At 41.6% G+C, this 16,367-nt stretch overlaps 1 protein-coding gene across 5 annotated transcripts in view; it reads left to right on the forward strand.

Moving 5' to 3' along the window:
- Positions 1-15,811, forward strand: part of TPGS2 (tubulin polyglutamylase complex subunit 2) — a 54,970-nt gene extending 39,159 nt beyond the window's left edge. For all 5 annotated transcript variants that reach the window (XM_077135600.1, XM_077135602.1, XM_077135604.1 and 2 more), the window contains 3 exons: positions 9,061-9,174; positions 10,954-11,114; positions 12,459-15,811. In XM_077135600.1, coding sequence (XP_076991715.1) covers positions 9,061-9,174; positions 10,954-11,114; positions 12,459-12,686 — 503 coding nt within the window. In that variant the 3' untranslated portion in view covers positions 12,687-15,811. The remainder of the gene's footprint in view (positions 1-9,060; positions 9,175-10,953; positions 11,115-12,458) is intronic.
- The last annotated feature ends 556 nt before the right edge of the window (positions 15,812-16,367 follow it).

Raw genomic sequence — 16,367 nt, forward strand, 5'->3', positions numbered from 1 at the left:
TTACACTTACTGGGATAAGAAGCCACTGATGCCAGGAGCAAGCAGGAAACCTTAAGCTGGAATTGATGAACTGCTAGAGGCTGAGTGTGCACTAGATTATGAATTAACAACTTCTGGGGGCCCAGTCTTGGGACAGTAAGGACCCAGACTTTTGTGAGTTTTACCTCCAGGACAAGAGCTCTACTAGGTTCTCATGAAGAGCTTTGGGGAAAAAGACTGTAGTGCTTTCTGCAGAGAAGAGGAAAAGTAATGCACCAAGGGGAAACTTGAAATACACCAAAGAGAGATGTTTTTAAATATACCCAGAGTATTCTGTTTGCCACCTGGCCTCAAGGGAAGCTACTTTAGGAGAGCCTGCCCAGTGTGGGGGAAAGGAAATACCCAGCTCCAGCCCTTGTAGTCTTGCTGTCTCACCAAGGGCCACCACTAAAAAGTGTTTTTAAAGAAGTATAACTAGCCCTCCATCCTCCCCCCTCTTTCTTTGTCCGCCGGCCCGCCGCACGGCGCCCACGCCCCGCAGCAGCCGACCCGCCCGCCCTCCTCTCCCTTCTTCTGCCTTCACCGGCTCCTCCGCCACCGGACTCCACAGCCTTGCCACCCTCACCTTTCCTCCTCCAGAACAGCTACTGGGGGAGTGGAGACAATACAGAGCAGCTCCCGGAGCCACGACGGAGATCAAAGGGACGGCGTACCCCATCCTGGAACTGCTGACTGTCTGGGAGAACCAGCTCCAGTGAGATCACTGAGGGGCGCGGGCTTTCCTGGGTGGGACGGCAAGCGGCCGGAGTCCCTCCCTTCCTCCTTCCAAGGCCAGCTGGCAGAATTGGACAGGCGGTCCCCTTGGGCCGCGGCGGCTGGCGCCCCCACCACGCAAGGCCCCCCGGACCAACTGAGAGAGTTGGGTCGGAAATCCCCAGACTGCGGAGAACAGGGACCGGGGGGGCCCTTCCAAACACGTGACTCCCCGGTCCAGCTGGGAACAGTGCACTCTCCCGGGCTGCGACAGCTGACGCCCTCCTGCCACGCTTGGTGCCCCGGGCCGACTAGGTAATTCGGCCAGACGCTTTCCCGTGCTGCGGCGGCCGGTGACCCTCCCCGCGTTCGGAACCCTGGGCCGACTGGCACTCTTCCAAGACGCTTCAGCTGCCGAACCTCCCCTACGGTGAGAATTTTCCAGAGTTAAAGGACCCACAGCAACTTTCACTGGTGGAACCCGTAGACAAACGTGTGCCACGAGCGCCACCTACTGGGCAGGATAAGAAAAACAACACAGGATTTCACAGAAAAATCTTTCCACCTGTGGGGTCGAACACCCAGGGAAATCTGACTAAATGCCCAGACGCCAGCAGAAGATAACGGATCATGCTCAGAAAACTGAAAATATGGCCCAGTCAAAGGAACAAACCAATCGTTCAAATGAGATACAGGAGCTGAAACAACTAATGCTGAATATACGAACAGAAATGGAAAACCTCTTCAAAAACGAAATCGATAAATTGAGGGAGGACATGAAGAAGACATGGGCTAGCCGACCCGCCCGCCCTCCTCTCCCCTCTTTCTTTGTCCGCCGGCCCGCCGCGCGGCGCCCACGCCCCACAGCAGCCGACCCGCCCGCCCTCCTCTCCCCTATTTCTTTGTCCGCCGGCCCGCCGCACGGCGCCCACGCCCCGCAGCAGCCGACCCGCCCGCCCTCCTCTCCCGTCTTTCTTTGTCCGCCGGCCCGCCCGCCCTCCTCTCCCCTCTTTCTTTGTCCGCTGGCCTGCCGCGTGGCACCCACGCCCCGCAGCAGCCGACCCGCCCGCCCTCCTCTCCCCTCTTCCGCCTTCTCCAGCTCCTCCGCCACCGGACTCCACAGCCTTGCCACCCTCACCTTTCCTCCTCCAGAACAGCTACTGGGGGAGTGGAGACAATACAGAGCAGCTCCCGGAGCCACGACGGAGATCAAAGGGACGGCGTACCCCATCATGGAACGGCTGACTGTCTGGGAGAACCAGCTCCGGTGAGATCACTGAGGGGCACGGGCTTTCCTGGATGGGACGGCAAGCGGCCGGAGTCCCTCCCTTCCTCCTTCCAAGGCCAGCTGGCAGAATTGGACAGGCGGTCCCCTTGGGCCGCGGCGGCTGGCGCCGCCACCATGCGAGGCCCCCCGGAACAACTGAGAGAGTTGGGTCGGAAATCCCCAGACTGCGGAGAACAGTGACCGGGGGGGCCCTTCCAAACACGTGACTCCCCGGTCCGGCTGGGAACAGTGCACTCTCCCGGGCTGCGACAACTGGCACCCTCCCGCCACACTTGGCGCCCCGGGCTGACTAGGTAATTCGGCCAGACCCTCTCCCGTGCTGCAGCGGCTGGTGACCCTCCCCGCGTTCGGAACCCTGGGCCGGCTGGCACTCTTCCAAGACACTTCGGCTGCCGAACCTCCCCTACGGCGAGAATTTTCCAGAGTTAAAGGACCCACAGCAACTTTCACTGGTGGAACCCGTAGACAAACCTGTGCCATGAGCGCCACCTACTGGGCAGGATAAGAAAAACAGAACACAGAGATTTCACAGAAAAATCTTTGAACCTGTGGGGTCCAACACCCACGGAAATCTGACTAAATGCCCAGACGCCAGCAGAAGATAACGGATCACGCTCAGAAAACTGAAAATATGGCCCAGTCAAAGGAACAAACCAATATTCAAATGAGATACAGGAGCTGAAACAACTAATGCTGAATATACGAACAGAAATGGAAAACCTCTTCAAAAACAAAATCGATAAATTGAGGGAGGACATGAAGAAGACATGGGCTGAACATAAAGAAGAAATAGAAAAACTGAAAAAACAAAACACAGAGCTTATGGAAGTGAAGGATAAAGTAGAAAAGATGGAAAAAACAATGGATACCTACAATGACAGAGTTAAAGAGACAGAAGATAGAATTAGTGATTTGGAGGATGGAACATCTGAATTCCAAAAAGAAACAGAAACTATCCAGAAAAGAATGGAAAAATTTGAACAGGGTATCAGGGAACTCAAGGACAATGTGAACCGCACAAATATACGTGTTGTGGGTGTCCCAGAAGGAGAAGAGAAGGGAAAAGGAGGAGAAAAACTAATGGAAGAAATTATCACTGAAAATTTCCCAACTCTTATGAAAGACCTAAAATTACAGATCCAAGAAGTGCAGCGCACCCTAAAGAGATTAGACCCAAATAGGCGTTCCCCAAGACACTTACTAGTTAGAATGTCAGAGGTCAAAGAGAAAGAGAGGATCTTGAAAGCAGCGAGAGAGAAGCAATCCATCACATACAAGGGAAACCCAATAAGACTATGTGTAGATTTCTCAGCAGAAACCATGGAAGCAAGAAGACAGTGGGATGATATATTTAAGTTACTAAAAGAGAAAAACTGCCAACCAAGACTCCTATATCCAGCAAAATTGTCCTTCAAAAATGAGGTAGAAATTAAAACATTCTCAGACAAAAAGTCACTGAGAGAATTTGTGACCAAGAGACCAGCTCTGCAAGAAATACTAAAGGGAGCACTAGAGTCAGATACAAAAAGACAGAAGAGAGAGGCATGGAGAACAGTGTAGAAAGAAGGAAAGTCAGATATGATATATATAATACAAAAGGCAAAATGGTAGAGGAAAATATTATCCAAACAGTAATAACTCTAAATGTTAATGGACTGAATTCCCCAATCAAAAGACATAGACTGGCAGAATGGATTAAAAAACAGGATCATTCTATATGCTGTCTACAGGAAACACATCTTAGACCCAAAGATAAATATAGGTTGAAAGTGAAAGGTTGGGAAAAGATATTTCATGCAAATAACAACCAGAAAAGAGCAGGAGTGGCTATACTACTATCCAACAAATTAGACTTCAAATGTAAAACAGTTAAAAGAGACAAAGAAGGACACTATATACTAATAAAAGGAACAATTAAACAAGAAGACATAACAATCATAAATATTTACGCACCGAACCAGAATGCCCCAAAATACGTGAGGAATACACTGCAAACACTGAAAAGGGAAATAGACACATATACCATAATAGTTGGAGACTTCAATTCACCACTCTCATCAGTGGACAGAACATCTAGACAGAGGATCAATAAAGAAATAGAGAATCTGAATATTACTATAAATGAGCTTGACTTAACAGACATTTATAGGACATTACATCCCACAACAGCAGGATACACCTTTTTTTCAAGTGCTCATGGATCATTCTCAAAGATAGACCATATGCTGGGTTACAAAGCAAGTCTTAACAAATTTAAAAAGATTGAAATCATACGCAACACTTTCTCAGATCATAAAGGAATGAAGTTGGAAATCAATAATAGGCAGAGTGCCAGAAAATTCACAAATATGTGGAGGCTCAACAACACACTCTTAAACAACAACTGGGTCAAAGAAGAAATTGCAAGAGAAATTAGTAAATACCTAGAGGCGAATGAAAATGAAGACACAACATATCAAAACTTATGGGACGCAGCAAAGGCAGTGCTAAGAGGGAAATTTATTGCCCTAGATGCCTATATCAGAAAAGAAGAAAAGGCAAAAATGCAGGAATTAACTGTCCACTTGGAAGAACTGGAGAAAGAACAGCAAACTAATCCCAAAGCAAGCAAAAGGAAAGAAATAACAAAGATTAGAGCAGAAATAAATGAAATTGAAAACATGAAAACAATAGAGAAAATCAATAAGACCAGAAGTTGGTTCTATGAGAAAATCAATAAGATTGATGGGCCCTTAGCAAGATTGACAAAAAGAAGAAGAGAGAGGATGCAAATAAATAAGATCAGAAATGGAAGAGGAGACATAACTACTGACCTCACAGAAATAAAGGAGGTAATAACAGGATATTATGAACAACTTTACGCTAATAAATATAACAATTTAGATGAAATGGACGGGTTCCTGGAAAGACATGAACAACCAACTGACTCAAGAAGAAATAGATGACCTCAACAAACCAATCACAAGTAAAGAGATTGAATTAGTCATTCAGAAGCTCCCTAAAAAGAAAAGTCCAGGACCAGACGGCTTCACATGTGAATTCTATCAAACATTCCAGAAAGAATTAGTACCAACTCTCCTCAAACTCTTCAAAAAAATCGAAGTGGACGGAAAACTACCTAATTCATTCTATGAAGCCAACATCACCCTCATACCAAAACCAGGCAAAGATATTACAAAAAAAGAAAACTACAAGCCAATCTCTCTAATGAATATAGATGCAAAAATCCTCAATAAAATTCTAGCAAATCGTATCCAACAACACATTAAAAGAATTATACATCATGACCAAGTAGGATTCATCCCAGGTATGCAAGGATGGTTCCACATAAGAAAATCAATTAATGTAATACACCATATCAACAAATCAAAGCAGAAAAATCACATGATCATCTCAATTGATGCAGAGAAGGCATTTGACAAGATTCAACATCCTTTCCTGTTGAAAACACTTCAAAAGATAGGATTACAAGGGAACTTCCTTAAAATGATAGAGGGAATATATGAAAAACCCACAGCTAATATCATCCTCAATGGGGAAAAATTGAAAACTTTCCCCCTAAGATCAGGAACAAGACAAGGATGTCCACTATCACCACTATTATTCAACATTGTGTTGGAAGTTCTAGCCAGAGCAATTAGACAAGAAAAAGAAATACAAGGCATCAAAATTGGAAAGGAAGAAGTAAAACTATCACTGTTTGCAGACGATATGATACTATACGTAGAAAACCCAGAAAAATCCACAACAAAATTACTAGAGCTAATAAATGAGTACAGCAAAGTAACAGGCTACAAGATCAACATTCAAAAATCTGTAGCTTTTCTATACACTTAGTAATGAACAAGCTGAGGGGGAAATCAAGAAACGAATCCCATTTACAATCACAACTAAAAGAATAAAATACCTAGGAATAAATTGAACCAAAGAGACAAAAAAACCTATATAAAGAAAACTACAAAAAACTGCTAAAAGAAATCACAGAAGACCTAAATAGATGGAAGGGCATACCGTGTTCATGGATTGGAAGACTAATTATAATTAAGATGTCAGTCCTACCTAAACTGATCTACAGATTCAATGCAATACCAATCAAAATCCCAACAACTTATTTTTCAGAATTAGAAAAACCAATAAGCAAATTTATCTGGAAGGGCAGGGTGCCCCGAATTGCTAAAAACATCTTGAGGGAAAAAAACGAAGCTGGAGGTCTAGTGATGCCGGACTTTAAGGCATATTATGAAGCCACAGTGGTCAAAACAACATGGTATTGGCATAAAGATAGATATATCGACCAATGGAATCGAATAGAGTGCTCAGATATAGACCCTCTCATCTGTGGACATTTGATCTTTGATAAGGCAGTCAAGCCAACTCACCTGGGACAGAACAGTCTCTTTAATAAATGGTGCCTAGAGAACTGGATATCCATATGTAAAAGAATGAAAGAAGACCCGTCTCTCACACCTTATACAAAAGTTAACTCAAAATGGATCAAAGATCTAAACATTAGGTCTAAGACCATAAAACAGTTAGAGGAAAATGTAGGGAGATATCTTATGAATCTTACAACTGGAGGTGGTTTTATGGACCTTAAACCTAAAGCAAGAGCACTGAAGAAAGAAAGAAAGAAATGGGAGCTCCTCAAAATTAAACACTTTTGTGCATCGAAGAACTTCATCAAGAAAGTAGAAAGACAGCCTACACAATGGGAGACAATATTTGGAAACGACATATCAGATAAAGGTCTAGTATCCAGAATTTATAAGAGATTGTTCAACTCAACAACAAAAAGACAGCCAACCCAATTACAAAATGGGAAAAAGACTTGAACAGACACCTACCAGAAGAGGAAATACGATGGCCAAGAGGCACATGAAGAGATGCTCAATGTCCCTGGCCATTAGAGAAATGCAAATCAAAACCACAATGAGATATCATCTCACACCCACCAGAATGGCCATTATCAACAAAACAGAAAATGACAAGTGCTGGAGAGGATGCGGAGAAAGAGGCACACTTTTCCACTGTTGGTGGGAATGTCAAATGGTGCAACCACTGTGGAAGGCAGTTTGGCGGTTCCTCAAAAAGCTGAATATAGAATTGCCATACGACCCAGCAATACCATTGCTAGGTATCTACTCAAAGGACTTGAGGGCAAAGACACAAACGGACATTTGCACACCAATGTTTATAGCAGCGTTATTTACAATTGCAAAGAGATGGAAACAGCCAAAATGTCCATCAACAGAAGAATGGCTAAACAAACTGTGGTATATACGTACGATGGAATATTATGCAGCTTTAAGACAAGATAAACTTATGAAACATGTAATAACATGGATGGACCTAGAGAACATTATGCTGAGTGAGTCCAGCCAAAAACTAAAGGACAAATACTGTATGGTCCCACTGATGTGAACGGACATTCGAGAATAAACTTGAAATATGTCATTGGTAACAGAGTACAGCAGGAGTTAGAAACAGGGTAAGACAATGGGTGATTGAAGCTGAAGGGGATACAGACTGTGCAACAGGACTGGATACAAGGACTCAAAAATGGACAGCACAATAATACCTAATTGTAAATTAATCATGTTAAAACACTGAATGAAGCTACATCTGAGCTATAGGGTTTTTTTTTGGTTTTTGTTTGTTTGTTTGTTTGTTTTTACTATTATTACTACTTTTATTTCTTTTCTCTATATTAACATTTTATATCTTTTTCTGTTGTGTTGCTAGTTCCTCTAAACCGATGCAAATGTACTAAGAAACGATGATCATGCATCTATGTGATGATGTTAAGAATTACTGAGTGCATATGTAGAATGGTATGATTTCTAAATGTTGTGTTAATTTCTTTTTTTTCTTTCCGTTAATAAAAAAAAAAAAGAAGTATAACTGATATATTAGGAGAGAAGAGAAAAAGCAAATTATAATTACACCAGGGTTTATAGTTACAAGGCTTTCTTCTTCATATTTTTGCATAGAATACAAGATTCAGATAATGTTTATTATATCCCATTTTTATACAATAAACAATCTTGAAGACAGAATTTAAATGTATACCTATATGTCTATCTCAGACCATTTGAGATCAAGAAGAATATGAAAGTATTACTTCTAGGAAAGGAGAAAGTCAAATTAAAAAAAAGCGGGAGAAGGAAAAAAATATTCCAAATTGGAAATCTAAATATTTATGCATGTATATGAAATTCTGTATGTATATGTAAGGCATATGTATAAATGAGTCAAAAATATTATTTTTGTATACTTTATTTTCTCCAATCTCTCCTAGGTTTGTAAACTTCCCCACACCTTGGTCATCCTACTAATCTTTTTCCCATAATAGCTGTAATGAAAGAAACAGGAGAGGTTTTTGATGCTTGCTTTTGTAAGAACTTATTTTTCTGTTACTTCATGGTACTTGATCTCTATAGATGTTTCCATCTGAACCAGACTTAAACATTCCAAAACATTTTAATTGAATTATTTTTGAATTATTAAATTGTTGAATATTCTAAATACACAAATTGACAAGGGAAAGGGTATTCCAATCAAAAGACCGTAAGACAGTATAAATGTGGGGAAACCAGTTTGCTGAGAAAAAGAAAAAAAGTTATGTCAGCATCATGCTCTTTAAATACCTCTGCCTTTATATAGTCCTCTTGGCTCACTGCCAAGATTCAATATGTTTTTTGTATGCCACCTTCCTCCAGATTCTCTGGTAGTTAGTCCTAGTCCATGGATGGGATCCAGGGAATATAGAGTATAGAATTCATTTGGCCTGCATTTGAAAATAATGTTTAAGGGTGGGCCACAGTGGTTCAGCAGGCAAGAATGCTTGGCTGCCCTGCCAGAGGACCCGGGTTTGATTCCCGGTGCCTGCCCATGTGAAAAAAAAAAAAAAGAAAAGAATGTTTAAGAATATGACTGACATAAGGCTTTTTCCACTGTTTTTGTCCTTGCAAAGCTGAATGAATAAGTATGTGCTTAAGTTGCATATGTTTGAACATTACCATTAATTTCTGGGTTTGTAGCCAGTGAGGACCAACCAGAGAAGCCCCACTTTGACTCTCGCAGTGTGATATTCGAGCTGGATTCTTGCAATGGGAATGGGAAGGTTTGCCTTGTCTACAAAAGTGGGAAACCCGGTAAGAGTCATTTACAATATGGTCCTATAGTTGGGATACAGCCTCGCTGTCCCTGCACACCAGCTGTCACACAAAATGGACATTCCTCCCTGGTCTCTTGAGGTGCCACTGGTCTTCTGTAGGTAGCAAGAACCAGAGAGCCCTTTTGGCCTCCCCGAACATCCCCCTCTAAGCCAATTACTAGAGTCTTTTTAAGCCATTTTTATTCATGAGTTACTATAAAACAATCTATGGGATTAGGATACTAGGTGAGTTAAAAACTATGAAAAATAGTTACTCTGTTTATAAAGTCTTCCGGCAGACCAAGCATCAGGAAGCACATTATTTTTTTTCTGTTTCTGTATCTAGCCAATTAACAGCAATGAAAACCTGAGTTACTAGACCTCAATCTAAAACCCCAGATGGAAAATCAAGAAAAAAAAGACTCTGGTCACTTAAGCAGTAGCCAGAGCACCTCATCCCACTGAACATTTAGGCCCTAGTAGAGCCTACTAAGCTGGAGATGGCCAAGTCCCCCTCAAGTAGATTGCTGCCTGGTAGGGGTGAGAAGATACAAACACCAGGATTTACAGAGTGTGGCAATCTACACCACAGGGATGGTACACATTATCCTCTGGAGGAAGGAGATGTCATCTCCAGCTGAAGGAATCTTAGTGAAGTAGTCTTGAAGTATGGGTAGGAATATTTAGAAAGTCAGGAATTTGGTGGGATAAAGGGAGCATCCTAGCAAAGGGACACATGGGTAAAAGGTGTGCTGTGGCAAAGTTCAACTGATTTGGAGGGAATAGCAAATAATTCCAATTCAGTGGGCATATAGCTTGTCTTGTGGCTGCAGAGATGAAGCCAGAAGCCCAGGGCTTCTCTTCCTGTGAAGTTTTGAAAGCCAAGGTAATATTGCAGGAGAACAGCAAGATCCCCACAACTTTGGAAGAGGAAGAGTCTGGAGGATTAAGGCCACTTAGGGAGTTATAATGGTTATCTAAGAGATGAACTAGGATATATGCCCGATGGAGTAAGAGAGGAAGATCAGAAACAGATGTAGGGTAGAGCCTGGTAGGGGAATGCCTGTTTCTTCTCCACTAGGACATTATGCAACAGCACAGGGAGGATTCCCAGCAGAGTGAACTGATCTAGACTCCTCCATGGTAGTGTCTCATGGCAATTCTGACTGATTCCTGAAAGACTTTCATAAAAGCCAGAGCCAGATAGTTTCCCTCCATCAGGAAAGCAAAGCCTACACACTTTATGTGTTGGAGGAGGATCAGTACTTCTGCAACACAGAAAAAGAGCACCTGCTTAGATAGCCTCATGGCCAAAGTGCAGCAGAGAAATAGCAGTCAACTGAGAATTTGTTAATACCAAAGAAACTAGTAACAGTGGCCACTGGAAAGTGGAATTGGCAGATTTAGGAATTTTTTTTCCTTCACAAGAGAGAAACTTTATTGACATTTCCATAACTCAGTTTGACATCAGGTCTTTCTTTCTCTTCCTGTCTCCCTCTCTCTCTTTCTCCTTCCATCCTCCCTCCCTCCCTCCATTTCCTCCCTTCCTTCCTTTCCTATCTTTCTATCTTGTTTGAAGACCTTTTTTCATATATGGTTACATATGTACAATACAGAATATCCCCTTTTAACCACCGTCATGCATACAATTCAGTAATATTAATTAAATTCACAATATTGTGAATATACCAATGCCAACTGTGAGTATATATTGACTATAAATAACGGGGGGGAGAATGCTAAACTATCCCTTATCATTTATTTTCTGTTATTTCAGCATTAGCACAAGATACTGAAATCTGGTTCCTGGACAGAGCTTTATACTGGCATTTTCTCACAGATACCTTTACTGCTTATTATCGCCTGCTCATCACCCACCTGGGTCTGCCCCAGTGGCAGTATGCATTCACCAGCTATGGCATGAGCCCCCAGGCCAAGGTAAGAGAGGGGCACCTGTCATCTCAAACTGTGATATATATCAGTCTTCTGAGGAAATGGTTAAATTGAAGATTCATAGCTTTCCCATCTGATTCAGGAGATCTGGGGTTGGGCCCAAGAACCTGCATTTTCAACAAACAAGACAGGTGATTCACTTTATAATGATCTGCTTAAGTGGTTCCCAAACTTAGTTGAGCCTCAGAATCACCTGGGGATTTCTTTTACTTTTAAGTAAATTTTATTTGGGAATTTAGGTCTGATTGATTGTTTGGGAGGCAGTATATACACACAGAAGTGAAAAGTAAGTCTCGTTTCCCTGTTCTCTCAGTCTCCCAGTGTTCTTCCCCCAGAGGCAGCCACTGTTTATAGTTTCTTGTAAGCCCTTCTCTAGATGCTCTGCATATAAAGCATGCATGTATACATACTGGTTTTTGTTTCTTTTTTTCTAAGACATAAATGTAATATCCTATTCACATTGTTCTGCATTTTGTTCTTTTTGCTTAACAGTTCATCTTGGAGTTCATTCCTTATCAGTACATATAGAACTGCATCATTCTTTTTAATGGCTAATGGAATATTCCATTGTATGGATGTACCTCATTTTTTTATAGGTCTGACACCATTTCACACATACAGATGCCAGGTAATTCTCATATACAGCCAAGTTTGAGAATATCAGGTATGATTAGAACTTATGACTGAGCAAGCAGTACATTAGGGACTCAGCTCCAGTGCAACCTTACCATTCATTTAATTGCACAGGTTAATGAAAGTTGCATAATGATAACATCCACCTGATCAACATTGTGGGGTAGTTGCAATCAATGAAAGGTCAATAGATGTGTTGTCCTTTACTCTCAGTGGCCCAGAGAGCCAACAGGGAAGAAAGTACCAACCCAGGCAGTTGCCCTCAGCAGAGGGCCTGCACTGGCCTCTGTCCTTAAGCTTCCCTGCAGGAAGGGTGCTGCCAACATAGACCTGAATGGGGAGTGACTAGCACAGAACACTGTCTCCCAGTGATTTGAGAACTAGCCTCCTTGGCTCAGGGTTCACTAGATCAGAACAGAGGGAGTTGACTTAGATTCTTAGTTCTCAAACTACATTTATTTTAAAGGTTGTGAGACTTCAGAAAACAGTGTGTGTCTGGGATTGATGGGATCTGTCATCACTTTCATTTAAAGGAGGTGTTAATAGATTTTCAAGGCAGTTTTTTTATGAAACTTTTTCTTTCTCTGCCTCATTTCTTCTTCTCCCTAGGCCTGCTATTTTTTTTTTTGAACTACTAAAGGGCATCAAGAGTAGCATTTCTCCTTTGAAACATATTCTTCCAATTCTGCCTTTCAGCAATGGTTCAACATGTATAAACCCATCACCTATAATACAAACCTGCTCACAGAAGAGACTGACTGCTTTGTGAACAAGCTGGATCCGAGCAAAGTGTTCAAGAGCAAGAACAAGACCTTAATCCCCAAAAAGAAAGGGCCTGTGCAGACTACAGGTGCCCAGAAAGGGCCCTCGGGTCCCTCCACCTCTAAATCTCCCTCTGGCTCTGGAAACTCGGTCCGGAAATGAGCACCACTATTTCAAGCCCCTCAGCGGTGACCTCCATCCACAGGTGACCCTAGGAGCAGCCTAAGCCTCTGATTCTGTATTAAACCCCAGGCTTCCCCTTCCAGTGATTAAGATCCTAGCCCTTTTGCTTCCAGTGGCATTAAGCCAGGATTTGGAAAGGAATATTAAGGTCTCCACAATGGTCCTTCCCTTGCACTCCTCTGAGGGGATTAGATCATCCCCTACATCCAGAAGTAGCAGGGAATTCCCAATCTTATTTAGTGGGCAAACAGATTTGTTAACAGATCCATACCCTTCTCCTAATCCTTCGGTTTAAGGCATTAGAAGTAACACTGTTCAGTCAGTAGCCACTAGCCTGACTATGTAAATTAAATTAAAAATTCAGTTTCTCAATTGTACTAGTCACATTTTAAAGTTCATGTGGCTAATGGCTTTTGCATTGGACAGCACAGCTATATGTAATGTTTCCATCATCCCAGAAAGTTCTCTTGCTGCTTTAGAACATTTTGTACTGCTCCTCCTCTGATGAGTTAATGTTTTTGTTGTTAGATAATGTTGATGCTTTAATTTAATTCATCAGTATATCCTGGGAAAGCTCTTGATGATACAATTGTATGTTGTTTATATCCTTCAGCACAAACAAGTCTCACTTTGCTCATTTCTTCATCAGCATTCTATAAAGTTTCTTCCTTGCAGTTTTCTGTAGCTGTATTTGCACATCTGCCAAAATTATTTCTGTTTTTTTCCTTTCAAGAGAAGTTGATTTTGCTGCACTTTATACTAGCCATTAAACAAATGAATGAACAAGCAACCTCCCAAATACTGCTTTGCAGGACGCTTCACAAAGAGTTTTGATGAAATCAGTCACTATTGATAAAAGCTTTCCATATGATGTACCTACTCACAGCTCTAAATCATCTAGGCCCCACTCTGGTTCCTGGCCATCCTTAGGCTAGGCAGTCCCCTGTTTAAAACAGGGTAGGCTTCCAAGATTTCCATATAGTAAGTTGTCTATAATTCAGAAATAATTTTCTCATAGACAGGTGGGGAACTAGACTCTAGCCAGCACACATATGCCTAATATTTGACACAAGATAAATCTGAGCCTACCTACTACATCTAATAGAATTTCTATAGATGATGTTACTCAGGTTTTCAAACAGGAATGTCTGAATCCTTTTCCTCTTTCTGAGCCCTGGCAGTGGACAGAAGTAAGGCCCTTATTTTACTTCTCCTTAGGGAAAATAAGGAGTCACTGAGCTCCAAAGGTCCTTAGGTGGCTGCACTTTTTGTATTGAAGAGTTCTGAGACATGAGGGGCAGGGACCCATACTACTTATACCTTCCATCCCAGCCAACTCTGTCTCTCCCTTTCCTAATTCCTCTCCACCACTGTAACTGGCCAGGCTTCCTTCCTTTGCACTGCCTCCACTGCTAGTCCCCAGAGATTCTATGTTCTGTGCCCTACTGTGGAATGCAGAGCAATCCCCAGGATTCTCAGCCTGCACTTCTCTGAAATCATTTTGAGTATTGATGAAGTTTTTGGGTTTTGGTCACTATAGCCATAGACTGTCAGTGAAAAGGAGACTTCAGTCCTCCCTCAAGTACCACTTCTGCCCCTAAGGGAAACTAAAATAAGAGATGGCCTTTGAGAATCCAGGACTCTGAAGTGAGGCTGCAGTACACAGGCTGGCTAGTGTTTTATCCCCAAAGTAGTGGGGGAGGTAGAGGTAGGAGGGACAGACAAACAGGCTGGCTGCTTCCCCATTTTTAAAAAATATTTAAAAGTCTTGAAATATTAATGCCTTCAGTCTTTGGGAGCATAAACTGAGCATCATGTTAATAACTTATTCAGTTGATTTAAAATATGCGTGTGTTCAACCATTCCAATTAGCTTCTAATGGGAAATATTTAAAATAATGATACCTCTTATTTGAAAATCCTACCACTAACCATTTACAATTCAGCCTGGTCATTTAACCTTTTTTTTTCCCTTAATCATCACATGACTATGTAAAATCTTTCCTTCAGAAGATATTTTGGTTCTTTCAATTTAATTGCTGAGGCTCTTAAACATTGTACATTTAAAACTGCAGCAATTCAAGTAATAATGTTACAGAGGCAAAATATCAGAACCTTGGGCACAAAATCTTAAAGTAAGTTTTTGTCATCTGATTAGTCATTTATTTATTCCAATGGGTCTCAGCCCTTGCTACATATATGAATTACCTGAGAGTCCAGGCTCTACCCCAAACCAATGAGAATAGATGCCTGACAACCAGGCATCAGTATTTTTTAAAGGTCCTCTGGTATGCAGCCCAAGTTGAGAACCACTGACTTAGAGAGAAGGATGAGACTCTGACAAAACAGCAGTGGCCGAAGAGTTAAATTCTTGACACCAAAGTGGCAGTAACACAAATCCCAGTGTCAGATGCTCAGTAGATTTCTCATGAGATCATTTCCTGGGAATGGTTTTGAGTGTTAGCTTTGAGCTTGGTTCTTCATCCTTGGCAACAATTCTTTGAGCCACCCAATCATTTTGTTAAATAGGATATAGAGATATTGAAAAAAAAATTGTACCACAAATACCTGTGTTCACTTTACTTATATTCACTAATTGTCTGATGCAATTTTTGCCGCATTCAAAATTCTCTATATTTATACATACACAGAGACACACAAATAAGCATATTTTTTGTTTGAAGCATTTGAAAATTAAATTGCATATTTCATGGTTCTTTAAATGCTACAGCATACATCTTCTAAGTATAAGGATGTTTCCCTATCTCTCCACGATTTCTTTATCACATCTAAGACAATTAATTCCATCATATAATGTAATGTATAGTCCATATTTAAAATTTCCCCAATTGTCATCAAAAGTATATTTGTAGCCTTCCTTTTTTTTTTCCCTTTTGGTTCAAGCTGTAATCAACATTCATACAATGCATTGCACTTGGTTATAGCTCTTTATCTACAGCAGTCCCCTTCTGGGCTCCTATTTTCTTTCTTTTCAAGACATTGGCTATTTTGAAAAGTTCAGGCTGGTCTTCTTGTAAAATGACTCATTTAGAATGTGTTTGATTTTTTACCATATCTTTTTAATAAAATTTTCTGCCTTGATTACCTAGAGTCTGCTTCTGGTCCTTGCAACTAAAGTTTTGATTAATTCAGTAGTATTTTACATTTACCCTTCATTAACCTCTGTATACGCTAGAAACTTTGAAACAACCTCTCCCTCTAGTCAGTCATACATGACAAACATAACTAGTTAAAATGGAAGTTTCATTTAGGTGCCAAGTGAAATATCCAGTGTGAAATACCTAATGAACTGCTAAATCCTCCATATGCAAGTTTTCAAAGGAAATACAGAGAACTTGTTTGATGGCTCCTCCTTCCCACTCACTAGTCACTGTGAAAGGAAAGAGAGAGAGAGTGATGGAAAAATTTCCTAAGGAGAATAAATTTGGACAAAGCCAGTATGGAATTCTCATACCCAAGGGAGAGAAGGTATCCATCTCTCCCTTATCTCAAAATTGTGGGGCTTCCCTAGAATAATGCCAGAATGGTGACCTGGGGAGTCTGAAGATGAGGCAGTGCTACTGGTCATGTCCTAGACTCCAGATATTTTTCAGGAGTGGGCTGCCTGGGCCTTTCCCAGGGAACCAACATGGACCCACAG

The sequence above is a fragment of the Tamandua tetradactyla genome, chromosome 18 (assembly GCF_023851605.1).
Source record: "Tamandua tetradactyla isolate mTamTet1 chromosome 18, mTamTet1.pri, whole genome shotgun sequence".
Classification (NCBI taxonomy): Eukaryota; Metazoa; Chordata; class Mammalia; order Pilosa; family Myrmecophagidae; genus Tamandua; species Tamandua tetradactyla.